The sequence below is a fragment of the Cyprinodon tularosa genome, unplaced genomic scaffold (genome assembly GCF_016077235.1).
Source record: "Cyprinodon tularosa strain WSP-4 unplaced genomic scaffold, ASM1607723v1 ctg2, whole genome shotgun sequence".
NCBI classification, from domain to species: Eukaryota; Metazoa; Chordata; class Actinopteri; order Cyprinodontiformes; family Cyprinodontidae; genus Cyprinodon; species Cyprinodon tularosa.
The window spans coordinates 3,912,305-3,936,938 of NW_024038733.1; the positions used below are offsets into that span (position 1 = coordinate 3,912,305).

The following is a 24,634-nucleotide window of genomic DNA, read 5'->3' on the forward strand; positions in this document are numbered from 1 at the left end:
ACAGCAGATGAAAGACAAAGAGGCCGACGGGTGTGGAAGCACACAACAGACCCACACGTATGTACACTACAGGAAGCTGTGTGGAACAAAATCATGTAAGCCACGGTGCACAGTTGAGCAGCATTGTGTATTGCACACATAGAATAGTTTTACAGAAGCTGTCAGAGGGAACATGTAGATTTAAGGATTTTTGTATTGTTATAAAACTAAACACCACACACATCAGGGACAACAAAACTACTTATGTACTGCTTCTAATTATTCCAATTTATATGAGTATCAAATTTACAATGATTTTCAATGTGATTATTTTCATGAGAAAATCTTACACTTTGGTAATGAATTAGAAGAAAGAGGGAGTTGGAGATGGAAAACCAGGAGGTGTCTGCTCCACTGCCTGCATTTCGACATCACAGTGACTTTTTACCCCAACATCAATGAGATCATTATTTTTTGACATTTAAAATCCTTGAAAAGGCCATTTCCTTTTAGCAGCGAGTAAAACAGTTGACAAATATTGCTTTAGGATATTTATAGAACTTAACCCTCCTGACTAAGCATGGGCCAGTATGAGATTTCCATGATATAATGTTAAGTAAAAATGCAATGTTTTTACTGGCACAGTGGGTTAACTCAAAATGTTGACCAAGTCCAAGTTTAATTTTTAAATAAAAATGTGTTTTTTTAAATTTCTACCTTTGTTCAAATTATGTTATATTCGATTGTAACCTAGCTATTTATAACATAGCTAAAATATACAATAAAACATTTACATTGGTCTGTGTAGTTATTATAGAAACCTAATTATTATCAATATCAAACATTTAACAGATGTTCTACAATCAATCCTAAAATTATTCCCTATCATATGCAGATTTAAGGTTTATTTTCTTTCAACGAAGTTAGTTTTTTAAGAGTCAACAGGCATCTCCCGGGAAAAATCAAAAGGATAATATTTCTGTTTTTTTTTAATAATATTTTAACAGAATATTGAATAACAGAAACTATTTATACACTTCAAAGCAATTATTAGGAGAGCTGTTATTGACGTAGCAGCCCTCAAAAACTTCTTGTAATTGCTGACCAGTCGTTTGCTAAAAACTTTGATATTAACCCAGACAGCATACCATATCTATGCATGATATTCTGTCTGGGTTATCAAATATATGTATGTTTATATGATTATAAGATTTAAGCCTAATTCTTCCAGGGGTATGAATAGGTTGATGATAGCTGATTAATTATTTGGACACTCTGTTCAGTTAGGGCCTTTAGTTCATTAGCTTGTAGCATACCGACTCTTGCAAGAAAACAACAGTTTAAGTTACTTTAGAGAATTAGGTGGCACCTCTTTAATTCCCCGGTCATAAAAATAATATTTTAAAAACAGATGGATTTGCCTTCAAGCAACAGCTTGGGGAAGGGAAGCATAATTTGTTGTTCCATGCTGCCTTAACTTTTTTTTTATAGTCTCACAGTTGCTGTGTCTCTTATTAAAAGAACTTTAAACCTTAAATATCACATGATTAAAGACCGTGTAAAGAGAATAACACAGTGTTCTTCTAAACCCCTTATAAATGTAATTTATGTATTTTTCTACAAATGTAAAAAGTCTCCCAACCTGTTATATTTGCACTGTGGCAATAGAAGTAAATTTTGGGTATCAATATTGTTGTATTTTAGGATTTTTTGGGTGGCTAAAAGTGTATCCTCATTTTGTCATGAGCTGCCTTCAGCATGGACATGCTCCCTGCTGGCCCAGCAATATAAAAGCAATCAGCGAAGACTCCTTTGTGTTGTGGCCAAATCAACACTATAGTATATAGCGCCTTTTTAGACGCATGAAACAACTTGTCTTTCAAAAATATGGCTAGCGACAAATCTGGTGACTTTTTCCTATGTTGTTGGAGACTATGGTGACAAGACCCAAAATACTGATCAGTCTGAGTTTACTTCAGCGAACAGTTAGTGCGTGAGCCCCTCCCTCCTCCAAAACACACAGACTCAGATGAACCAGCTGTAGCCCGTGTCTGCTGTCCGAGAGCAAAGTGACTCTACTCTGTTTCCCCACTGAACGTAAGTAATTTTCCCATGTGTGAAGCTTCCACTGATCCCCTCCAATTAAAAATCAGAATGAAAATAAAATATCTTTTGTATTTTTTTTACTTTAAAACGTGGTATTCAGCTGCCGTAGTCTACACTCCCTTCAGCGTCTTATTGCGGTTAAGACCTAAATCTATATGCTCGGTTGTGTTCTAATAATATAAATTCATTCAAATTGGGTGATTACTAAATCTTATTTATGCAGTGTGACAAACTGAGAAACCATATTTATTTTACTTTACACGGTCTTTAGAAAATCTGAGTATCTTGATACTGGTTATCTGCCCACGCCTACTCCCAACTGCTCTGTGTAAATAAAGTGCAGCATTTATTCAATTCAGTTCCCCTGCTTGCTCCAACAATCACTAAAACAAATACGCATGTTAACATTTGGGTTTTCAGTAGACTCTTCTTATAGCAAAATGACCAACTTGACACTCCCATGATTTCCTTGTCCTCAGTTGATTGCTTGACTAAGAGTCACATAAAGACATTATATTCTAAGACAACCACACCCTAGAGTTAATTCAACATGTAGGAGTTTTATGTTATATCATTGGCTACCTGGTGGCAAGTTTGATACATCCAATGCTTTTGCTTTTAAGCACTGGCTACAAAAAGTCATGTGTAATGTTTTTTCTTGTCTTACATGTTCGCGGGCAGTTTGTGCCTTAGTCCCTCAGGGTCTGTTTTGCCGGCTGCCAGCTGAGTGTCCTTCTTCCCACCTTTTGACGAGTTGGAGTTGGCAGAAGTGCGTGTTTGTGCCGTCTGGTTGGCTGCAGTGGTAGAAGTTTGTTGATGAGAAGTTGTGGTGGTAGAGGAATTGGTAGAAATGGAGGAAGAGTTTGAGGAGCTCTCAACAGGACATGAGGTTACGGAGGATAATGTTGTAGAAGGGGTAGTGTGGGTGGAGCCTGAAGTGGAACTGTGAGAAAGGACAGGAGAGGTCTGCTTCACAGGATGAACTGAGAAAGTGACTTTTGTTGAAGAAATTGTGCAAAGAGATGTTGAGGCGGGGGATGAAGGTTGGAGGGGGTTAAGAGGCTTTGGGGGGTTGCCTGAGGCAGAACCTCTGGGTGAGACAGAGGGCTGGAGGCTAGGTGTGGGGCTCTGGGATTTACTTAAGGAGGGTCCAGAAGAAGATGAGGAAGATGTAGGAGTAAGTGTCTGGGTAGGAGTAGAAGGCTGGGTGTGAGTTGTCTGGGTGGGAGTTGGTATTGGTGATGCAGCTGGGGTCAGGGTAGGGCTGTGGCCAGATAGTGGAGAGGCAGAAGGAGGAGTGGTGGATACTTTGCTTCTGGGGCTCTGGGGATGTGGTGGAGAAGAGGAAAGCACAGAGGATGGGGGTGATGAGGATGTGAGTGATGATCTAGGCCCATAAGGCTGAGATAGAGGAGCTGGTGTAGATACAGCAGATGGAGGAGGTGTGGAGGATGGTGAAGGAGAGGAGGAGCGGGTAGAGGGTGAAGGAACCGGTTTGGGTCGGGGTGTCGACAAAAGACCTGCTCCTGCTGAGGTTGGGGAGGAGGAGCAAGACAACGTGGAAGGGATTGGCTTCGGACGAGGCGGTTGTGTGAGTATGGAAGTAGGAGATGAAGGGGTAGGTGATGGGGTGGCTGAGGAGAAGCTAGTTTGCTTTGGAGGGGAACAAGATGGGAAGAAAGGTGTAGGAGAGATGTGCGCAGCTGCAGGTGTCGATGCAGAGCCAGTGTTTCCAGAGATTACTTGTGGCATAGCTGGCTGAACAGGAATTGTGGCCTGTACTTGTGCAGTTAATGGCATATTTGCAATCAGCTGTAGTGAAGGGTTATTGGTCAGCATTCCTGCACTGCTACCTCTTGCCAGCTGTCCTGCCAGAAAAGGTGCTGCCAACAAATTCCCCCCAGAGGCCTTCCGGTGAAGAGGAGGGTGGTGAGGCTGCACAGTGACCCAGGAACGGTGAGGAAGAGTGGGCTGAGAGGCTGACAGCAGCCTGGCCTCCTGGGTTAGTCTCCCTAGTGCAGGCAGTCCCTGACAGCTGTTTGCCCCGTGCCGTAGAAGAGCCTCTTTGGCGCCCTGTTGACACCTGATTTCATCTGATGTGAAGCTGGAAGAGGCAGGCGGGTTGGTAGCTGGTATCTTGTGTAGTGGTGACCCTGACCCTCCAGGTGTTGGTGTTATATTTGCCCCAGCTGTCATCGAGGGGTGATCAGCCTGAAAACGGGGACCGTAGATAACAGTCCTTCCTTGCTGAACAGACGTTGGTACAGAAGAAGCTGAAGTGGGTGGTGTTTTAGCAACTGGTGGAGATGTTAACCCACCTGGAGGGCCCATTGAGGATGGTGAGAGTGGAAATCCACCTCTTGCGGGCAAACCACTCATTCCTCCCATTGTCATCATCCCAATCAGAGAGCACACAGAAGGGCGAAGGGGCTGCAGCACAGGAGCACGAGGAGGAGAAAGAGGGAAGGTGGATGAGGGAGACGGAGAAATCATTGGAGATGGCAGGAAGAAACCCGCTCCAAGAGCATGCTGCTGAAGCTGCTGAAGTTGCTGCTGCTGGTGCATAAGAGCAATGGCTACATTGCTGGTAGCAGCTGCTGTTTGCAATGGAGCATGGACTAGTGGCGCCCAGATGACAGGGCGGGGAGAAACTGTGCCATTGCCTCCAATCATCCCACTTCTTTCTGCTGCAGCGGCTGCAATGGTTTCCTGCATGGCTGGCATGCTGTCATGCTTCACAATCTGCTGCACCAGCATGCTGTCACAGGAACCAAGACCACTTGTTGCAAGGCCAGCGCCAGGACCACCTCCACCCCGGCCCCCGCCACGACCCATACTACTACCAATAGAACCACCCTGGGATGACTTTCGCAGCAGGACAGAGTTCTTCCTACCTATAGAGGAGTAAAAGCAAAAATATTCACATATTCAGTAACAATTTTTGCAGATTTTGAAAGTGTTTATTTTTTACATTTGGTTAATCCAAGTTTTAGAATAAAGAATGATAGTATGTAATGGAATAGTATGTAGTTAGGGTCAACTACTTCAGCCAGACAGACTGACTCCTTTTGGGCTGTAATAAGAGAGTCAACAGAAACAGTTTTGAACCAATCAGACAACTATGGATGTGACACATTTTTTAAAAAAAAAAAAGCTCTTGCACTGCCCAGTTATTGAACTTTTAAAGATATGTCCAGCTTCTTGGGAACATAATAACCTAAAAACATAAGGTATCATTAAAATATTGCTCCATTATAGCTGCAATATTAACTCTTAGGGTTAAAGAAAAGCCCTCCTCCTCCTCTGTGACTGACAACTCTCACAAGCCTTGTATTGTATACACATGGCATAAGTCAGTCTAGCTGGTCAGGCTTAAGGGTTATACTCCCACAGTAGTGTGTTGCAGTGAGCTTGTCACAGTTGACACAGATATTTTTGATTTATGCCCAATTTTGAAGCATGGTCTGCGATATGTATTTCCACACCACAACGCAAGAGGGACAATCACAAACTAGCTGTGGGTCTAGATACGGCCAAGGTGGTGAGGCAGTGGAAAAATGCAAGGGGCAAGTTTGTGTGACAACAGAGGGACATGAGGGTGAAAAAGAGCGGGGATCCAGGTGGAAAAAGAGTCCCAGTGTTCTTGCGCTCCTCGCTCTTCTAGCTGGTCCATCTTAACAAGTCATTTTCCACAATGGCGGTCATACAAACAGAACAAGCCAGTAAGGTACCAAACAGGAAATACACATAGTGTGAAGCGGATGTAGATTTGACCAATCAGAGGCCTCCTATCTGCGGCACTGTCTGTGGTTACCTACAATTTCAGAGAGGTGCACCAGAGTGTCTGCGGAAGGGGTGGGGGCATATCTGTGTTAACTGCAACACACTGAGTGTAAATCAGCCTTAAGTGTGAACAGTCACATGGCAAACTTCTTTACCTGTAGCCAAAATTTCCAATTAAATCTTGTAAAATAGGATGCTAGTGAAAAGCCTTTATTAAGTGGGGCATTTTAACACATATTCTTAAAGGGCATACTACTGGTATACAATGAGACTCATAAGCCTGTATGCGTATGCTGATTGAAAGAGAACTAAATGTAAACATGACAACACTTGTTGATACTAGCTTAACACATTTCATAGTATAAGTAAAAGATTTAGGCTGTTTATTTCATTGAAGGCTATGCAGTAGTTAAGCTTCCAGGAGAAGCTTAACTATAACAAACTTATTTATTTTTATTTGAGTCACATTAAGATGAGATATTTGTACTCGTACTTGAGTTAAATGGATATTATCATTCTAAATACTTTGTACGTTGTTCTAAGAAATACACATTCCAAACCAAGTTAAATTTATTTTGAAAATGTCTTTGAATTGTATACATCTATTTTGTAATAGTGTTTTTTTTTCCATTCGAGTCTATAAAGTACTAGAAAATGCACATGATGTTCGATTTTATTATATTTAAATATTTAATCAGATCTAATCACAAGTTACTCACAACTTAGGTTGCCATTTTCCCAAACATCTTTTTTGGTCTCACTTCTATAAAGATATATTGATATAGTACTACTCTAGATTGCAATTCTTGATATCTCTTCCCACCTCTGAATTTACTTTTGTTTATCTTCTACTCAGTTTAAAACTATAAGAGGTTTTGATCTTCTGGGGTTAAAATAACCTCAGGGTATGTGCTATATCACTTTGAGTGATTTGGATAAAATAAATTCTATCAAAATTAAATGCGTTATTGATAGATACAGAGTACCACAGTAAAAAAAAAACAGATTTACTTATGTACTGTCTCATGAAGCACAGGTAACCTATCTAAAGGATTAAGAAGATGTGAAGCTAAGGGCCAAACATCTAATCTAATAAGGAACAAGCCTGCAAAGTTTCACACACCCTACCCTGTTCAATTTTTCAATATGAATTTACGGTAAATTGTTGACTTCTAATTACATTACTTCCACAATAATTTCACAGTAATCTACAAGGAATATATCACAATATTTATCTGTAAAAATATATCACAGTAATTTGTTGTATTTCACAGTAATTTCCACAAAAACTACAGCTACATTTTGTTACAGACAATGCCCGTGGAATTACTGTGATATACAGTAACTGAATGTAGCTGTGAAATCAAAGTATGTTGCTGCATAGAAAGGACAGTATTTTTACTGTAAAAGTAATGAAACTCTGTAGCCAGTAACATACTCTAAATTAACAATATAATAATACAGTAAAATACTCATTGTTAAATTTGTTATTGAATTTACAGCAAATTACTTGCTACTAACTGGATTACTTTCACAATAATCTACAGGGAATTATATCACGATAACTTGTTAGTGTTTTACATAAATTTCCACAAAAATTACAGCTACATGTTGTAACTTCAGTGACAATGACAATAGAATTACTGTGATATAACTGTGGAATCACAGTATGTAGCTATGAATATAAATCAAATATTTTTACTTTGTTACTGTAAAAGTCATGCAAATCAGTAGACAGTAACTGACTGTAAATAAAAAAATTCAAACAATAGGGTATAATGTACATTGGATTTCACTAGGGTTTTAAATAAAATCTGCTTTTAATTTGTTCCACGAACAAAGAAAAGAAAGACCATACTTGCTTCATCTTTTATTATAAAAAGTAGAACACAAAATGTACAATACCCACATAACTGAAAATTAACACAATCATCAAATTTGCACATTTACACCATCCATTTAAAGTCTACTAGTCTATGGACCAGTGTCCTCACAAATGGGCTGATGGACATTTTCCTTTATTTGAATCTTGCCACAGAGTCAATGCCCAAGAGGTACCTGTAAACAAAAGACAAGAACTTTCAGTTTAATTTAATTAATTTTTTATTTTTTTTTACCCAGTATCATGATCTTGGCGCTGATGGCGCTGATTGGTCTGATTCCTCATTTCACTCACCTGTTTATCTCCATCCAGTTCTCATTACCACTCATCTAATCCACCTGCTTCAGCCACTATTTAACCAGCCTTCAACCAGTCATCAGTGCCAGATTATTCGAGACTTTGGTAAGAGTTCTCTGCCTCTGGATCTCTGAGCCTGCTTGTCCCTGTTGTGATCCTACCCTCGGACTCCTGCTGAATTTCTTCCTGTGCACCGTCCTGGCTCTGGGCTCTGATTCCTGAGCACGTTCTTGACACCGGCTTTGGCTCTGCCCTCTGGATTATCCTGCCTCCCTTCGTCTGCTCGGTTCTGATCTCCCGCCTGTTCTCAAAACCCCGGGACTTCAGTGTCTGGGACTCTCTGGTGGCATGTGCAGCATCTTGTTGGCAGCCGACCGGCTGGAACCAACCTCATCCTCTGGGCAAGAACTGAACTTTAAGACCAGGTTAGTGACTCACACATGCCTTATCATCCTCGTTCAGATGGACGTGGTCAATAACCTGTGCTTTCCCCTTGCGGAGTTTCCGGGCTTAGACACCCACAATGTTTTCAGCAGTTCCGTCTTGAATAAATATTTTGTTAAACTCGTCTCCCTCCCTCCAAGACTGGATCCTTTTAATCATTGTTACACAGTGTCCATGCTGTAGACCCAGTTTCCCTGTAAATGAATCGGACAACAAAGATAGAAATTTGTAATTAGAGATGTTCCGATACAATTTTTCCTTCCAAGACAGATATTTTGCTGTGGAAATAGTCAATCCAGAGTACAGATACCACCATGTAAAAAAACAATCACACTTGTCCTGCATGACTGTAATATGATTATCATGGTGGTAAGGCCAGGCTCAGGTTAAACTTTTAGACCTGGGTGACCAGTTCTTCCTTATCCCTCTACAACAGCAGAAGGCAGAACAGTGCATTTTAGGATCACGAAAGAAGAACTGGGTCAGATCTAATAAGCTTATTAGTAAATAGATTTCTATTTTAAAAAATTAGGTATCAGATCAATGCCTGAACTCCAGCACAGATACAAGCACTTTGAGGAGAATAATAGACATTTCTGATTCTGGCATCATTATCAGAGCAATTTGAACTGACAGCCAAGACTGATTACAAGAAGGAAAGTGTGCAAACACTGAACTAATCTGTGACCTAAACAACATGCATCTTATATTGATGTCATCTATTAAATATCCAGGTTAAGAAAGACAGCTATACACAAAAGTTTGACACCAAATTAACTCACCAAAAAGGAGCACATATCAGCCGCTCACTGGTCGTATTCTCTTCACCATGCTGACAAAAAGAAGAAAGTTGAGTGTTAGGATATTCAGTTCTGTTAACAGAATGCTCAATTATAGCACAACGTCAACTATATTAAATTTCTGATCCAAAACAATCAAATGTTGGATTTTTTAAGCTATTGACTGAAAGCAATAGTAATGTTTCACGTTGACGAAGAATTCCAATCGTGAAATTAAAAATATTCTATATTCATCTCATGAGGAAAATTCAATATCAAAGTTTGTTTTTTTTAATAATAAAAAAAACAACTATCTGAAATCTTACTACTGAGGGTGATGGCAGCAGGAATGATCTTCTATATCTTTCCGTCTTTCAGTTGACCTGAATCAGCCCCCACTGAACACACTATTGATTCCACAGTATTGTTAGAGAGGGTGAAGATCCTTCAACGTCTTCAGCAGGTTGTGTAGCAGCTCTTTTGGACTATCAGCTCCAGTTATCCCGGGCAGATTCTGCAGCATCTGATGAAGATGACTGAGGATTTTTTACACCCTGTATTTGACCAAACACTAGCAACTGTCTAACCACTATGAGTCTGCAGGGGGAGCTGTGCTGAGATGGGTTACAGACAAATTGTTCTTTCTAAACTCATGCAACTTAGAGCAAAACTATGTGGAAATGAAATAGGACTGAAACTGTCTGCTACATAAAATGCAGTTCTGCCTGAGGGAGGTTATATTCCAAGACATGCGAGTTTGGTAAAAACAAACTAATCTGTTCCTCACCAAACTAATGGGACAGCTTGGATGAGGAGCTTCAACCTTCTGGGGAATAAGAAGAATGTAACACTGAATGTAGCACTCCCAAAAATCTGTAAAGCAGGAAAAAAGTCAAACAACAAATGTTAAGAAAATAAGAGAGCAAGTCTGGTAATAAACAAGAGGGTCAAGGAAGCAGTACAATGAGCTTTATGCACAACTCCACTACTTCCTGAACTTCAGCAGCTCCTTTGTTTCCTAACTTTCATTACTGGACAAAATGATTAATATAGGTGTGTTTGACCTCAGGTACCATGACGACATTGGCCAGACACATCTGGATTAATCAGTCTATTTATATAGCCCATCCAATGGTTAGTATTGGTTAAGTATGATAACATTTTGTAAACATTCCAAAGTGCCAGGATACTGCTGATGGAAGTTTTAATAGATTGCAAAAGTGCAGCAATCCCTTTGATTGCACAGTCAAGTTGCCTCATTATGACTCCTCCTTCATGGATAGCAGCCAAGACCTGGACTCCAACACATTACCTGAAATGAACAGATACCATGTTGCAAAGGTTGTGGAATTCTACAAATGAGTAGAATGTCTTGCAGCATAAATTGCTTCTGCAATAGCTTCGGCTTAAAAAAGAAAAAAAAGAAAATCCTTTGTGGAGCAAGTTTAAATTAGCATCTAACAAGTGACTCAGCTGATGATCAGCCCAGATTGTCAAGTTATAAATAAACCTTGCTGAAATATCATATTATGTGCCTGGATATAAATGTTTAGCAAATTACACCAAATACAGGTACTACTGTTTAAGTTGGATTAAGAGAGCTGAGCTACGAGCTGCAATAATGACAGAAATAAAACACAGATTGAAAAGCCTGTTAGGTTAATTTCTAACCTTTCTAACCTTTGTATATGCCTGGAAGCCAAACAATCAATCAATCAATCAAACAATCAATATAAAAAAAATAATAATAATCAAAATTTTTGCTCAGAATGTAGGTTCGGATTTTCTGTTATTACGTTAACCTGAGCAAAAGCATTGATTTAGCACAATAATCAGGCTTACTGACCGAAACTCATTTTCCGTGTATGATAAAGAAGAAATTAAGTTCCAGTCAAGCCTGATCATAGTTCTAAATCGCTGCACTGGCACAAATGCCAGTTGATGACAATGGCAACATAACATATAAACAGACATTAAAAGTATGAAAGATGATTTTTCTCAGAAATTAAGTGTCTAGATTCAACGAAATTTACTTAATTGATGGCTGGTATTTTTGCACATATGGTCCCCTGCCCCAAAAAAGTTTAATTCATAAACTGTGGCCGTGGTGGGGCCTACAAAACATTAGCAAATCATTAGCAAATCTATTGTACTGTTGAAAACACTGGCCTGTTGAAAGTGGATTGGCTACTTGTTTGTCAATCAAACATTTTGCGTATGTGCACCCAGTACGTTATTTACTTAGGCTCCAAGTGTTACTCATACACTGTCTGGCTAGCGGTCCGCCATTACGACAAAGCACAGAATGGTGCTCCTAAGCTTGTTTGCTGCTGCAGCTTTTTTTTTCACTGTTTTGTGTAAACTCGAGCATCAATAGCCAAAAAGAATCCTGACAAACCTAACAGGAAAAAAAAGCCTTTTTTTCCGATGTAGTTGAAAAGGGGAGAGAAAGTGGGAGAGATCGGGGCCGGTTAAGAGTGTGTTTAGGAGATTCTTTTCAGAGATGGCGTATCCTGTAGTAGCAAAAGGGTCTGAAAATGGATCCTTTGGTCGCAAATAATCTGCTGGACAGGTAAATTACGTTTAATTCTGTATAAGTACTGTATTTTTTTTTATTATGAACAGCACATCTCTTATGGGGATTTCTTGCTGACTAGGTGCATCCTGGCACTTTGCTGCCTCTCTAGGCGAAATACGAAATTACCGACGAAGGCTTTTCCAGCGTAGAGAACTATTGCGAAGAAGGGGGCACTGACGCATGCGCACAATTCAAAAATACATAAAAAAACCATTGGACATATCTTCCACTTCAGAATCCTCTTTTGTTACTTGTAACAAAAGTAATTTCCCTCTGGGATTATTAAAGTATTTCTGATTCTGATTTCTTCCTTTAACAGTTTATTTCACAGTTTATTTAGCACAACAGCAGGACAGCAGTAAAAATATTTTAAGGTGGGTCTGTCGCGCATTTACATGAGTCACGTGTTTACATACAGTTTTTTAAGCTGTATTTTCAAAAGCATATGTCAAAAAGTAGCATCCAGTTACCTATCCAGTTATACAACTTAACAGTCTGTGTGGAAAAGCTGGGTTTTAAAATCATGTTGGATAAGCTGCTGCTACTTGGGTTACTTGACATTCATTTTGCAGCTAATACCCTGCATTTTATCAGTTAAATAACTTTTGATCATTCCTCCTATTGACACATGAAGAACATTAAAAAAAATTATTTGTGCATGTGCAACCTAACCTAACACTAGAAAAAGCTACTTGATACTTTAAATAAGGCCCACCTTACCTCCTTTAAGTCCTCCTCTTCTGCAGGTCAAGTAATGGTCTTGTCCAATGTTGCTCTGTCTTGGTCCCACAATGCCCCGCGGTTTAAGCAAAATTCTGATTTTGATGCAATGGGTTGTGTTTTCACAAAGGGTGGTGTGAATACAGTATTTTACTAGATAAAACTACAGTAAATTATTGTAAAATTTACCAAAAGCAATGTTCACAGTCATTTATTGTGTAAACATCAATTTCACAGGAGAATACAACATTACAGTACTATATTATACAATATTAGAATAAAAGTTTATAAAATGAAAAAAAAGGAATTTAATTTGAAACATTAGAGTGTAATGTTGTGAATTCTTTATAATATCTTACAGTGCAGGATAGTCCTGCTTGAAAATGTTATTCTAAAACATCTGTTTTCTTTTTTCTTTATGTGATTTGTTACTAGGATTAAAAGTGTCATTTTCATTATAGAGAAAAAAATTGTTATCTTCTTTTTAAAGTCCTCCTGATGATAATGTTGAAAATTGACTAGGCTTTTTTGGAATAGCTGAGGGTAAATAGGAAATAGAAACCAAACTGAAGATTTAACAATAGCCCAGAAATTACCTATACGGTCCAAACGGTCAACAGCGACAGTTTCAAAGGCTCTCCGCATCATTGGATGTTCTTCCAGAACCTCGTTAAAGCTGTCCACACTGAGAGAGTACAAACGGCAATATGTGTCTGCACGGACGCTTGCTGTTCTTCGCCCACGAGTGAGCAAGCAGATCTCTGAAGATTAAAGTACAACAAGCTTCAGGTGAATTCAGGAGAAAAATAAAGAGAACATTTCACTCAGTGAGAAAAAAATAATCTTCTAAAAAAATTCAGGTCCTTACCCCCAAAGTAGGACCCATCACTGAGTTTGGTTTGTTTGTTGCCTCTGGTGAGCACGCTGACTCGTCCGTGCTGGATGAAGTACATCTTACGCCCAACAGTTCCTTCGCGTATAATAAAGTCAGCTGGCTGAAACACCTCAAACCGGAGCTTGGTCAACACTGCAGTCACAAAGTTTGGATCAGCGTTGGCAAACAGCGGCATGTTTGCCACCAGGCTCCGGCAGTTGAAGCTGACTATGTCCTAAATAACAAGGAGAAAAAAAATGAAAGTCAACAGGATGTGCTGTAGGCAGGAACAAAAAAAGTGGCCGTTAATGAATTCATCACCTCTTTTAGCGGCTCACTAAGTTCTCCCAGAATGTTCTCCTCATCAAACATTTTCCCCTGGAAGCGATGCTCATAATACTCATGGATCTTTTGTCGCAGATCAGCTGGAAGCTTGTGGAAGGACATGTACTGCTCCACTTGCTTGTACTGCAATAAGAAAGGAAAACAAAAACAAAAAATCCACTTTAAAGGGATAGTTCGGTATTTTTGACATGAATCTGTATGGCATCCCCATCACCAGTGGCATGCAATCACACTGACTTACCCCTGGCAGCGTCCTGTGAGCAGAGTTATCGTCCAGTTTTGGTCAAGCCGAAAGTAGTCCGGCAGGTTTTTAGGAACAGCGAAATAAAACTTTTCTCTTCCCAAAACATTATGTGTTCAAAAGAGTCTCCCTCCGCCCAGCTAGGCGGAGGGAGACATGGCTGTTGTCAGGTTCTCGCTGTCTGAATGACGGCGCGCACTGATACGAACAGAGAGAAAATAGGACCAAGTGATAACGACGTGTGACTTTTTCCACTACAATGTTTTTGGGATGCAAAAATATCGCTCTTTTGAACACATAATGTTTTGGGAAGAGAAAAGTTTTATTTCGCTGTTCCTAAAAACCTGCCGGACTACTTTCGGCTTGACCAAAACTGGACGATAACTCTGCTCACAGGACGCTGCCAGGGGTAAGTCAGTGTGATTGCATGCCACTGGTGATGGGGATGCCATACAGATTCATGTCAAAAATACCGAACTATCCCTTTAAGAGATCATTTCCATGTATAATTTGCTTAGGCCTAAGCCAGAATCAAGGCAACAAACCTTGACATTGTGAGTGCACTGGTTTAAATGAAGTTACAGGCGTAAACAATAATATTATAGATGTAGATGAATCATGAAAGTCTAATAATTATAGGCTTTGAAGAAGAAGTTCTACATTTATGCTGATGAAGGGCAGGGGTTAAATGGGAATGTTAGATTGTACGGTAGAACTCTAGAAAGAACAGAAGCTGAAAAGATTGGCTTGAATTGTTATTGAAAGAGCCAGTAAAGCCAACCTATTAGTGTTTTGCTGAATGAAAAATTAGGCAAAACAATTTTCACTGTCACATTTCTGTTATTTAGCACATTTCTTCACATTTAGGTTTTTTTCTAAGCATTAAATGGCAAATAGTAAATTTAAATGTTAAATGTATTTTATCATCCTATATTTTAATACAAATCTTAGATTTACATTTTATTCTTTAGATTTTAATCTTAAATCTAAATTTCAATATATATCTTAAATCTAAATATAACTTTTAAATCTAAAAAATTATCTTATATTCAGTGTTGGTAGTAACGGTTTGACATAATAATGGAGTTATTAAAAATGTTTTTCATAAAAAAAAATAGTCAAACTAATGAGTTTTCAAATTTTGGCAATGCTGTTACTGCAATGCAATATAGCTCGTTACCACAACTATCAAAGCAGCAGTTAATATGCGCACTCTCTCTGCTGTGGGGAGAGATTTTTACTGCAGGCAAAGTAGGGGGAAGCAGAGCTTAGATGGAGGCATATGTAACACTGATTGGTTGAGGAGCTGTAGCATGACAAGAGGCAACAGCACAGAAAAATGTAATCAATGCCTTGATAATAATACCCGAAATTGTACTTCCTACTGTTCAGCTTTCACGGGTGAACAGTTAGAACTATATCCAGTGTAAGAAAAGAGCTCCTGACTACTATGCTGAATCCAGACAGCCTTCCACCTAACAGACTAAGGACACACATGTACAGTATGACACTGATCAAAATAGGACTACAGCCCTCTGGAAAAGGACTACAAAAAGTGAAGTTTCACAAATGTTGCCAATGGCTGACGTTCTCCATTATAAAACCCCAAACACATGAAAGTGTGTATCCGTATGTGTCACACAGACACGTCAAGAAATACCGTAATGTATTTTTCTTTAAATTTGGCTTTGCCAAACCACTCCCAGCTGTGGCTAATGATGTCAGGAGCTCCCTACACTAACTATATAGCTAAAAGCACACTGCTTCATGGTCCTAGCTCCTACCTTACAGCAAGCACTATTCAGATAGCACTTATGACTACTGCAGTTGCAATTCTGCAATGGCTTAAATTTTCCTAGTCATTTGAGGTATTCAGATCCAGCCAACAACAGTGTTCCTAGAGAAAAAAAAACACTTGCTGAAGTCAAAGACAAAATGTTCCTGTTATTTACTCATTCTGTACAGGAACAAAGGTTTTATATACACCTAAAGAAGCTCCTCACATCATCTCAACACAGACTGACACCTGGCTGCCTCTAATCAACACATCCGCTTTACTTTCTCAGTGCTAAACAGAATTTGTGGTTTAGATTTTATTTTCACACTGCAGTATTTGTATTACACTGTCCTTTTATTTCTAAAATTGAGTTACCCTCGTTTAATTCTTTTGCAAGGTAAATACTTTTTTGTTAAATTGCTTGCAAAGCATAGTTTTTCAGCTTAAAAAGCCAATTGAAGATATTTAGTCAAAGGAATACATAATTAACAGAACTACATAGTTAATTAATGAATTCATATCTTTATAACAAATATTTCATATCTCATAATTGAACTTCCAGTTGTATTTAAAGTTCTGATAATAGGAATGATGACTTCTTGGTCATTTAAGATAATAAGTAACTACATAGATACTTTGACTAGGGGTTGCTTTTCAAAGTAACATTCTCAACTTTGCTTATATCTGAATATTTAATTTAAATATATCTTACTAATTAGCCAAGCTCATTTAATGGCTCAGCTTGGGGCCACACCCGTAGTATATTGGCACAAAAAGATAATAAGAGGAGGCATGTAGAAGGACCCAGCCTACCTCCTCTTCTCACTGGCATTTCTTTGTGACAATATCATGGATTAACATTTCAAACATCAGATTTGAATTTTGATTCAAGATTTAGAATTAAGATATACATTTAGATCTAGCATGTACATTTACAGATATCCTAACATTTTGATTCAAGGTTTAGAATTATGATTCAGATTTAAGAGTTGTATATATTGATGTACGCTGAAACAGATTTAAAATGAATATTTAGCGTTTTGCCCCTAAATGTTAGAAAAAAGCTCTAAATATTATGAAAATGCACTAATTAACAGTATATTCATAGGCTTACAATATAAACAAACAGGATGGATTAGCCTTTTACAATAAAACTCCTTAATAAGAGAAGAGCTAAAAAAATGCTCAGCCTCAGTGGATGTTTTAATCTCAGTTTTTTTTTGTTGGTAAAGATTTTTCTACAATTATTTATTTTCGATGTTATTGGCTTTCTAAAACAAAAGTGACCAACTAAAATCCTTATGGTCAAAGGTTAAGGGTGGGTAAACTAAAAACCAGCCTAAAACTTTAATTTAGGGTCAGTTTTAAACAAACAGATTAAGCAAATCTTCTCACATATTTCTTCCATAAATATTTAAACAGTTGTGTAGCAGCAGGTGAATAACCATCATAGTTCACCTTCTCCTGATACTGTCGCCGTGATGAGTCCAGCGACTGTATGAGGGCGGTGGCGTGGCCGATAAACATGGCATAGCAGGTGGCGCCGACGATCATGCTGAGCATGGTGAGCCACACATCAGTCATCCCCTCGGGAGCCTGGGCACCATACCCGATACACAACATGTGGCTCATGGCTTTGAAGAGAGCGTAAGAGTACTGAATGCTCCATGTATCGTTCTGCAAGGGGAAAGGGGGCAAAAAACAGAACAAGAAGTTCATTATTGTAGAGGATTGTATGGTGTAACTTTCTCAGATTTGCTACAATGCAGAAGAGCCTCTGAAAACCTGACTGGGCTCATAACAGCAAGAAGCTAATAAGGAACAAATCCCTTCTCTGATTACCGAAGAGGGAAAAGGAAACAGCTGCATGACATGTAACCCACAGAGACAGAAAAAACGGACTAAAAAGAGTCGCCCTAATGTGTGTGCACACCTCCTGTTTCAGTCTAATTATAAATGGATGTTAATAGTCCATAGGATGCGGTGCCTCTCTCGAGGGAGAATCCCAGAGAATCAGTCTGCTTACCAACCTTTACTCATGGCAACCACCGGGACATGAGTCAGCTGTTCATACAATCAAAAATCAACTGCAGCAAGGCCCGATCGCCTGTGGCTTTTCAATGTTTGTATGCACTGGCACATCTACCTGATCTCTGCTGAGATTTTTAATTAAACAGCCCTCCTTGTTTTCTTTTCTTTTTTAAAAATCTTTCTGATGATTATAGTCAATCTCATTTCAGCAGGATGTGATGCTGCATGAGCCAATTAAGGGAGATAAAGAGGAAACTATCTGATAAACAGCCACACTGTGTACGCATCAGCTACTCTGCCTTCATCTGAAACAAATATTGTGCACACCGATCAAACATGCTGTGAGGCAGTGCAAATGCATACAGCGTCAAATTTTCCAAATTTTGTGACATTAAAGCCAAGAATACATCTGTGCATTTAATTGAGATTTAATGTCATACAAATTAGGGTATAAAAGTTGATTTAAATGGCACATAATTCTCAACATTCTTCCAAAAAAAAAAAACCCCAAAAAGTGTCATATATTTTATTTATCTCTTTTTATACGATGCAACAAAACCACAAACATGTCAAAACATTGGTCATGTCCCAAAACTCAGAGCATTATCAAGCTCCATCACCATCTGGTACGCTGGTGCCAAGGACAAGGGCGGACTGCAGCGTGTCATCCAGTCTGCAGAGAAGGTATATGGCTGCAATCTTCCATCTCTCCAGGATTTGTACACCTCCAGGACTCTGAGGCGTGCAGGGAAGATTGTGGCTGATCCCTCGCACCCCCGCCACAAACAGTCACTTCCCTCTGCCAGCAGGCTGTGGTCCATCAGGACCAAAACCTCACGCCACAAGAACAGCTTCTTCCCATCTGCTACCAGCCTTATAAACAAGGCCCAGAAACCACCATGACACGGACACTGCCTCTCTCCCTCCCCCTTCAGAACTTAGAAGCTACATATAGTACATTGTATGTTTTATACTGTTTGTAGCTAAAGGTTCTGTATTATGTATATAAATTTATTTTGTCTGCACAATATACACCGAGTCAAATTCCTTGTAAGTGCAAACCTACTTGGCAATAAACTTGATTCTGATTCTTATAACTCAAATCTGTAGACTGGATAAGTTGTGCACTCTGCAAGAGTGACAAGAAAGGAAAGCAGTGACCTGTATGAAGTTACGAATACAGTCCACAAGATATTGTAAGATTACATAAGAACTGCATATGACTCTGCTTTCATCTCCATCATGAAAACAACAAGTGGTGGAGATAGCTTCATACTGTAGGGATACATCCTTTTCAGTAATTATAGGGAACTGGACCTAACAGAGATAATCACTGAAAAATAAAATCAGACAGAGGCTTCAAATATGAAGAGAGTGGGGCAGAGTTTTCCTTTCTGCTGACTAAACCCTAAATATACAGTACAACCAGAGCTGTAGTGGAACTGCATAAATTACATTAAAATCATGTTCCAGACTGCAAAGTGGTGGTTTAAAAAATTTTCCTCATCAAATCTGTCTCAGATGGAACCATTTAGAATCCATTTCTGTCTATAAATGCACAAAGTTGGTAAAGAAATACCCCAAAACCACTGCAGCTGCTGTTACAGCAAAGTATTGAATTTATACGAATAGCCTTTATTGTTAGGTTTTATTTGCAGAAATGTTTTAAGCAATATTTTTTTTCATTATTAGCAAATGTGTACTACAGTGTATTGATCTGTCACTTAGTATCCTAATATTGGTAATTTGAGCTTGTGGCTAAAAAATCAGGCACTGCTGTTTTTTGTTATTTGATCAGTTTGGGCCTCCTCTGATGTTTACCAGGAAATTAGATCTGTGAAGCATGAGACCGAGGTGGAGACTCACCACCATCAAGTTTTTGGACACCCAGCAGTCAGAGGGGAAGTCCTGAAGCATTGGGACCAGAAACTGGAGACAGCCATCCCAGTGGCACAGAAGCAGCATCATACCAATCAGGTTTACAATCCTCACCATGGCACTGGCAAGGTCATAGGTCATGTGGAAGATCTTAGAGCAAAATGAAGAACAGGGTTGAATAAGCATGGCATCTTTAACATTTTGTCAAATAATAACCAAGATATAGTTAACCTGTTTTTTTTGTTTGTTTGTTTTTTTTGTTTTGTTTACTGTCATATTTGTTAGAATAAGCTGTCATAACAAGTGCCTAAAGCATCCTCTGTATCTGGTTTGCCACTCACCTCCTCCCACTGGTGGATGTAGCGGATGAGTCTGGAGAGACGAAGCAGCCGAAGCAGGCTAAGGATTTTGGTGAAGCGGACTATACGCAGTGCCCGAGCCGTCCGGTAGACTTCAGAGTCCAGACTGTCCACCATCAGGAAGATATAGTCCACAGGAATAGATGACACAAAGTCAACGAGAAACCAGGTCTTCAAATATTTCTGACGGATTGCCCTAAGTTAAAAGAATATACAAGAGGAGACACGGGTCTTATTTGTCAGGGTACAATTGTGAAAGTGACTCTGGTGTTTCCTCTGCACAGAAAATGGTTTAGTATTCATCAACAATAAAGTAAAACCTGAACGAAACAATCATGATTCGTCTTTTCTACTCATGCATATAAGTATCTTGAACAGATACCCTCAGTTGTAAGAAAAGTATGCGCTTGTGTGACCAACTGACCTTGGATCAAGGAGTATTTCTGTGCTGTCTTCCTTCATAATGCCGGTCCTAAAATTCAGAACCAGATCGACCATGAAGAGAGTGTCAGAGACTACGTTGAAGATGATCCATGAAGCCGTGTTCTCATCTCTAAAGAATGTGATGCCGACAGGCAGGATGATTAGATTGCCCATCATCAAGAGTAGCATTAATAGATCCCAGTAAAACCTGATAAGAAAAAGCCAAAAACACTTGTTAGATTGTTTTTCCTCAAAGTGTTTGGTGAATGCACAATTAACATACAGCAATTCTCTTATGCTGTTTTCTTTTCTGACAGATCGGTGCACTGTTGGCCATACTGCATACTAACAGCCTGAAGGAGATTTTTATGAAATAAACTGTGCTTACTTAGCCAGCTATGTACAGCATGGAGAAAAAGTCCAGAGTCACTCATTATCTATTTATAATAACATTTCTTGGACTGTAGATTTCTGTAATACTGTGTACTGGAGTTATTGGTAATTTGATCTGGGAGTGACATCACAATTTACCCGGCTTGCTCTAGTCTGAGATTGAAAAACCCACAGGAATCAATAATTGTTGTGGTTCTAACTAATGCAAGCAATGGAAGCCCATAACAACATGCAGCCTAAATCAGTTATTTAGATATGCTACAGTGAACAAGAAAAACAGGTAATCCATTTTTTTCATAGGCAGACATAAAATTAAGCTAAACTTTATCCACATTTCAGTGCACTAAGATAACTAACATTTTTCAGTTTGCCACTTTGTAACTGTTTTGGATGCACATGTAGAGTCATTATCCAGTTAAAAGACCTATTTGTGACATTTCAATAGTTACAATCATTGCTCTGTCCTTCTAATACAAATATTTTTTATTACACCAGTCCCTCCTACAGCAAAGTACATGACTATAATCCCTGCATTTCAAAGGAACCATTTTATAACAATGGCCCCTAGGCCACACATTTCATTCTTTCCTCCATAGAATATCTCCTAAACAAAGCCCTTTGTCCCAATATGCAAACTCTAATCTGGTATTTCACTTTATGTTTGACACAATAGTATTTTTCTCTTTGACTGCATGATTCCCTCTTTCATCCAACATCCCCACAGCATAATGCTGACTTCCCCATACTTAATGATAAATACATAATTTAAAGTTGTGTGTTTTAAATAGATATAAGGATTAAATTACAGCCCCGGAGGAAAGGAAAACCTGTAATAAGTTCTCCAAAATTGTTAAGGTACTTCTCCTAGACATCAATCCATCCTTTTTCTCCCGCTTATTCTGTCAGGGTGGCGACGGGGCCGATGCCTTTCCATTCAAGTTTCAGAAAATATCTAAACATGTTCAAATATAATTCTCAGACTTTCTCAACTTTTGTTTCTCCCTGTGATCCAAAGTAAAGAAATCAGAGAGCTCTCTCTATGAACTCAGTCTACTCACATCAAAGCTTCAGTATCCTTTTTGGAAAGCATTTAAACCAACATTCTAAAAACTGACTCCACATTCAAAATGTTATGGGACTCTGAAATACAAGACTTAGATGTTGCTGTAAAACAAAAGTCATTAGGTAAATCACCTGGTCAAGATGGTACAACTTTCAATTTTCATTGTTATAAAGTAGATTAAAAGGTTTTCTAGAGCCTCTAGAATATACTTACATTTATAAAAATGTGAGTTAATCTCAATACACGATTAACAATGAAGCACCTTATATGGGATTCCAAGAAGTAAAATACTTAGGTGCAACCATAACAACGGATTATAAGGCAAAAGAGATTTGAATGTTTTTCCTGTCATAAAGAAAAGTAATGCATTCTAAATTCCTAGCTACAAAGAGATACAGATGTCAATTTTTATGATGAATTTGACGACCAAAGTGAAGGCACTCAATCGGTTAACATGTCTGGATTTTTCTTTCACTATTGCTTTGTTGGGTGACAATTGCAGGAGTTTGCCCTGCAACCAGAGGGTTGTGGGCTCAAGCTCCGGCTGCAGCATTCAATGACGTGTCCTTGGGCAAATGACTTAAACTGTATGTGAAGAGAACTGATGGTGGTCAATGAGCTCCAGGGAAGCTGTGGCTACAATGTGGTTTGCCATAATGTAAAGTTTGTATGTGTGTGAACAGGTGAATATGTAAATTTTTAATTTTGCAAGATATCTTCTATAAATCTCAACCTTGACTCCCGTACTGTAATGTTAATGTCTCACCTTATTTCTCCAAGTGAATGTTAGAAGAAACATTTCAGAGAAAATATGAACTCAAATATGTCTCATGAGCTATAGAAGAGCAAGCTTTGAGGAGTAAATATTTCCTCTGGGGCGCCATTGGTCACTCTAACACAAATCCATATGTCCAAAATATAATAACAATAATTTTGCTGTTAAATTTCTTTCCAGCTCAAGCCCTGCTGTTTTTACTGCTGCATTCTGTAAAAAACATATGCACTGACAACACAGTCAAAGAGAAGTTATATTTTGTTGAATAGTGTCTACCAGAGTGTTTCAGTCAATGTTATAGTATGGAAGATCATTAAGGGAAAGATCATTTCAGGCTTTACAATGTAATATTTAAAATGCGAACAAGAGTTGAAAGCGAAGACAACAGGGTTAGAGTATTATGTTCACTCTGTTCAGTGCCGGGTAAAATATGTCCTGCTGCATGACTAAAACCATAACAGTGGTCTAAATGGAAGACTATTGTTGAACATGCTTTCGAGTCTGATGACGGATCAAAACACATTAAAACCAGGTTTTAATTTCACAGATACAGTTCAGCAGCTCTACCAGAAAAGAAATGTTCCCCAGTTTTATAGCCACATAGACCTTGATGTCATCTTACACTTAAGGATGTTATTTTCCTTACAGGAATGATGTTCATTAAAAGTTGATTTCACATTTTGTTTCAGTCTTTCACTGCCATGTACACTGGTTTGACAGAAATTTTTTAAGATACCCTTTTTAGGTGAGAATGATTTTTAGATCAATTTCACTGAAACAGACTGACTAAAACAGAATTTAATATAATTTTGAATGTTTAAAATGTCTTTGGCTGTAAAAGAGGGACAATTTATTACATCTTTGTCACCGAATAAAAAAAAATAATAATAATTCTCAGTGAAATAAGTGGTTGTACATTTAAAAAAAAAGAAGTTAGATCACGTTTTACATTATTGTATTTCAATTTAGCATTGAATGTTCCGGATCTTCTTCTTTTAGTCTTTCAAGGTCAACTACAGATCAACTACACATATGATGAAATATTGTCTTTGGAACTGGAGTTTTCATTTAATATAACATAAATTGTTGTTTTCTAGTGCTATTTGGACCCACATGGAAGAAAGATGTTTGCCTTCACTGGAACTCCTCCTCTCTGTGTGGGTGTTTCCTAATTTCAGGATGTCGCCTTAAGGCCTACATGCCTTTTATTGTGTCGTACTTTGTTTAGCATTTTGTATCATCATGTTGTTTCTGACATTGGTAAGGAACTGTCAAAACAATGTCCTCTGATGAGGAGAACCTGTGTTCCCAGGAAATTTCATGGATAGCTTTTATACATTTACCAAATTAAAAAGTTCAACACTGACACATATTTATCTACAGCTGGCCTTCATTGGGTGGTTCTATTGTAAGAATATGCTAGAGCAATCCACTTAGGTGCATTCTGAGCTTTATCAAGCAGTCATCAGTGAAGAGATAGTCAAAACTTGAAGGTTTGGAGTGTAGTCTAAACAAGAAGATAAAAATGCATGGACAATTAGCTTGAAAAAAAAAAGAATGTTATTAACTTAGAGATTTAAAAACAGCTGCTTATCAGTTGATTTGAAATATGCTTTAATAACATTACATTGTCAAAAATAATCCCAAGGTTTCTAAGGCTTGATTAAACAGACAAGCTCAGATCACCTAGGCTGTTCCAGGAATTCCTGTGGAACCTCTGGAGATGGTTTCACAAAGAAGAAATCTTCATAAAATGTAAAAAGTTTTGGACAACAGTGAATATCCTCATCCTTTCAGATCAGCTGGGTCTAAGTAAATTTCTTTTTTATAGAAGTGGTTACACAAAATCTTTGCTAGAAAGAGATATGTCCATTTTCCCTTTATTTGTCTGAATGAAAGGCTTAAAA

The 24,634-nt window shown here is 38.5% G+C and overlaps 1 protein-coding gene across 1 annotated transcript in view; it reads right to left on the reverse strand.

Moving 5' to 3' along the window:
- Positions 1-1,685: 1,685 nt before the first annotated feature.
- Positions 1,686-24,634, reverse strand: part of LOC119783064 (potassium/sodium hyperpolarization-activated cyclic nucleotide-gated channel 2-like) — a 36,662-nt gene continuing 13,713 nt past the window's right edge. The window contains exons 2-9 of the mRNA XM_038284373.1: positions 20,498-20,704; positions 20,056-20,269; positions 19,703-19,864; positions 17,264-17,482; positions 13,764-13,910; positions 13,437-13,677; positions 13,165-13,329; positions 1,686-4,979 (exon numbers count right to left, since the gene is read on the reverse strand). Coding sequence (XP_038140301.1) covers positions 2,749-4,979; positions 13,165-13,329; positions 13,437-13,677; positions 13,764-13,910; positions 17,264-17,482; positions 19,703-19,864; positions 20,056-20,269; positions 20,498-20,704 — 3,586 coding nt within the window. The 3' untranslated portion in view covers positions 1,686-2,748. The remainder of the gene's footprint in view (positions 4,980-13,164; positions 13,330-13,436; positions 13,678-13,763; positions 13,911-17,263; positions 17,483-19,702; positions 19,865-20,055; positions 20,270-20,497; positions 20,705-24,634) is intronic.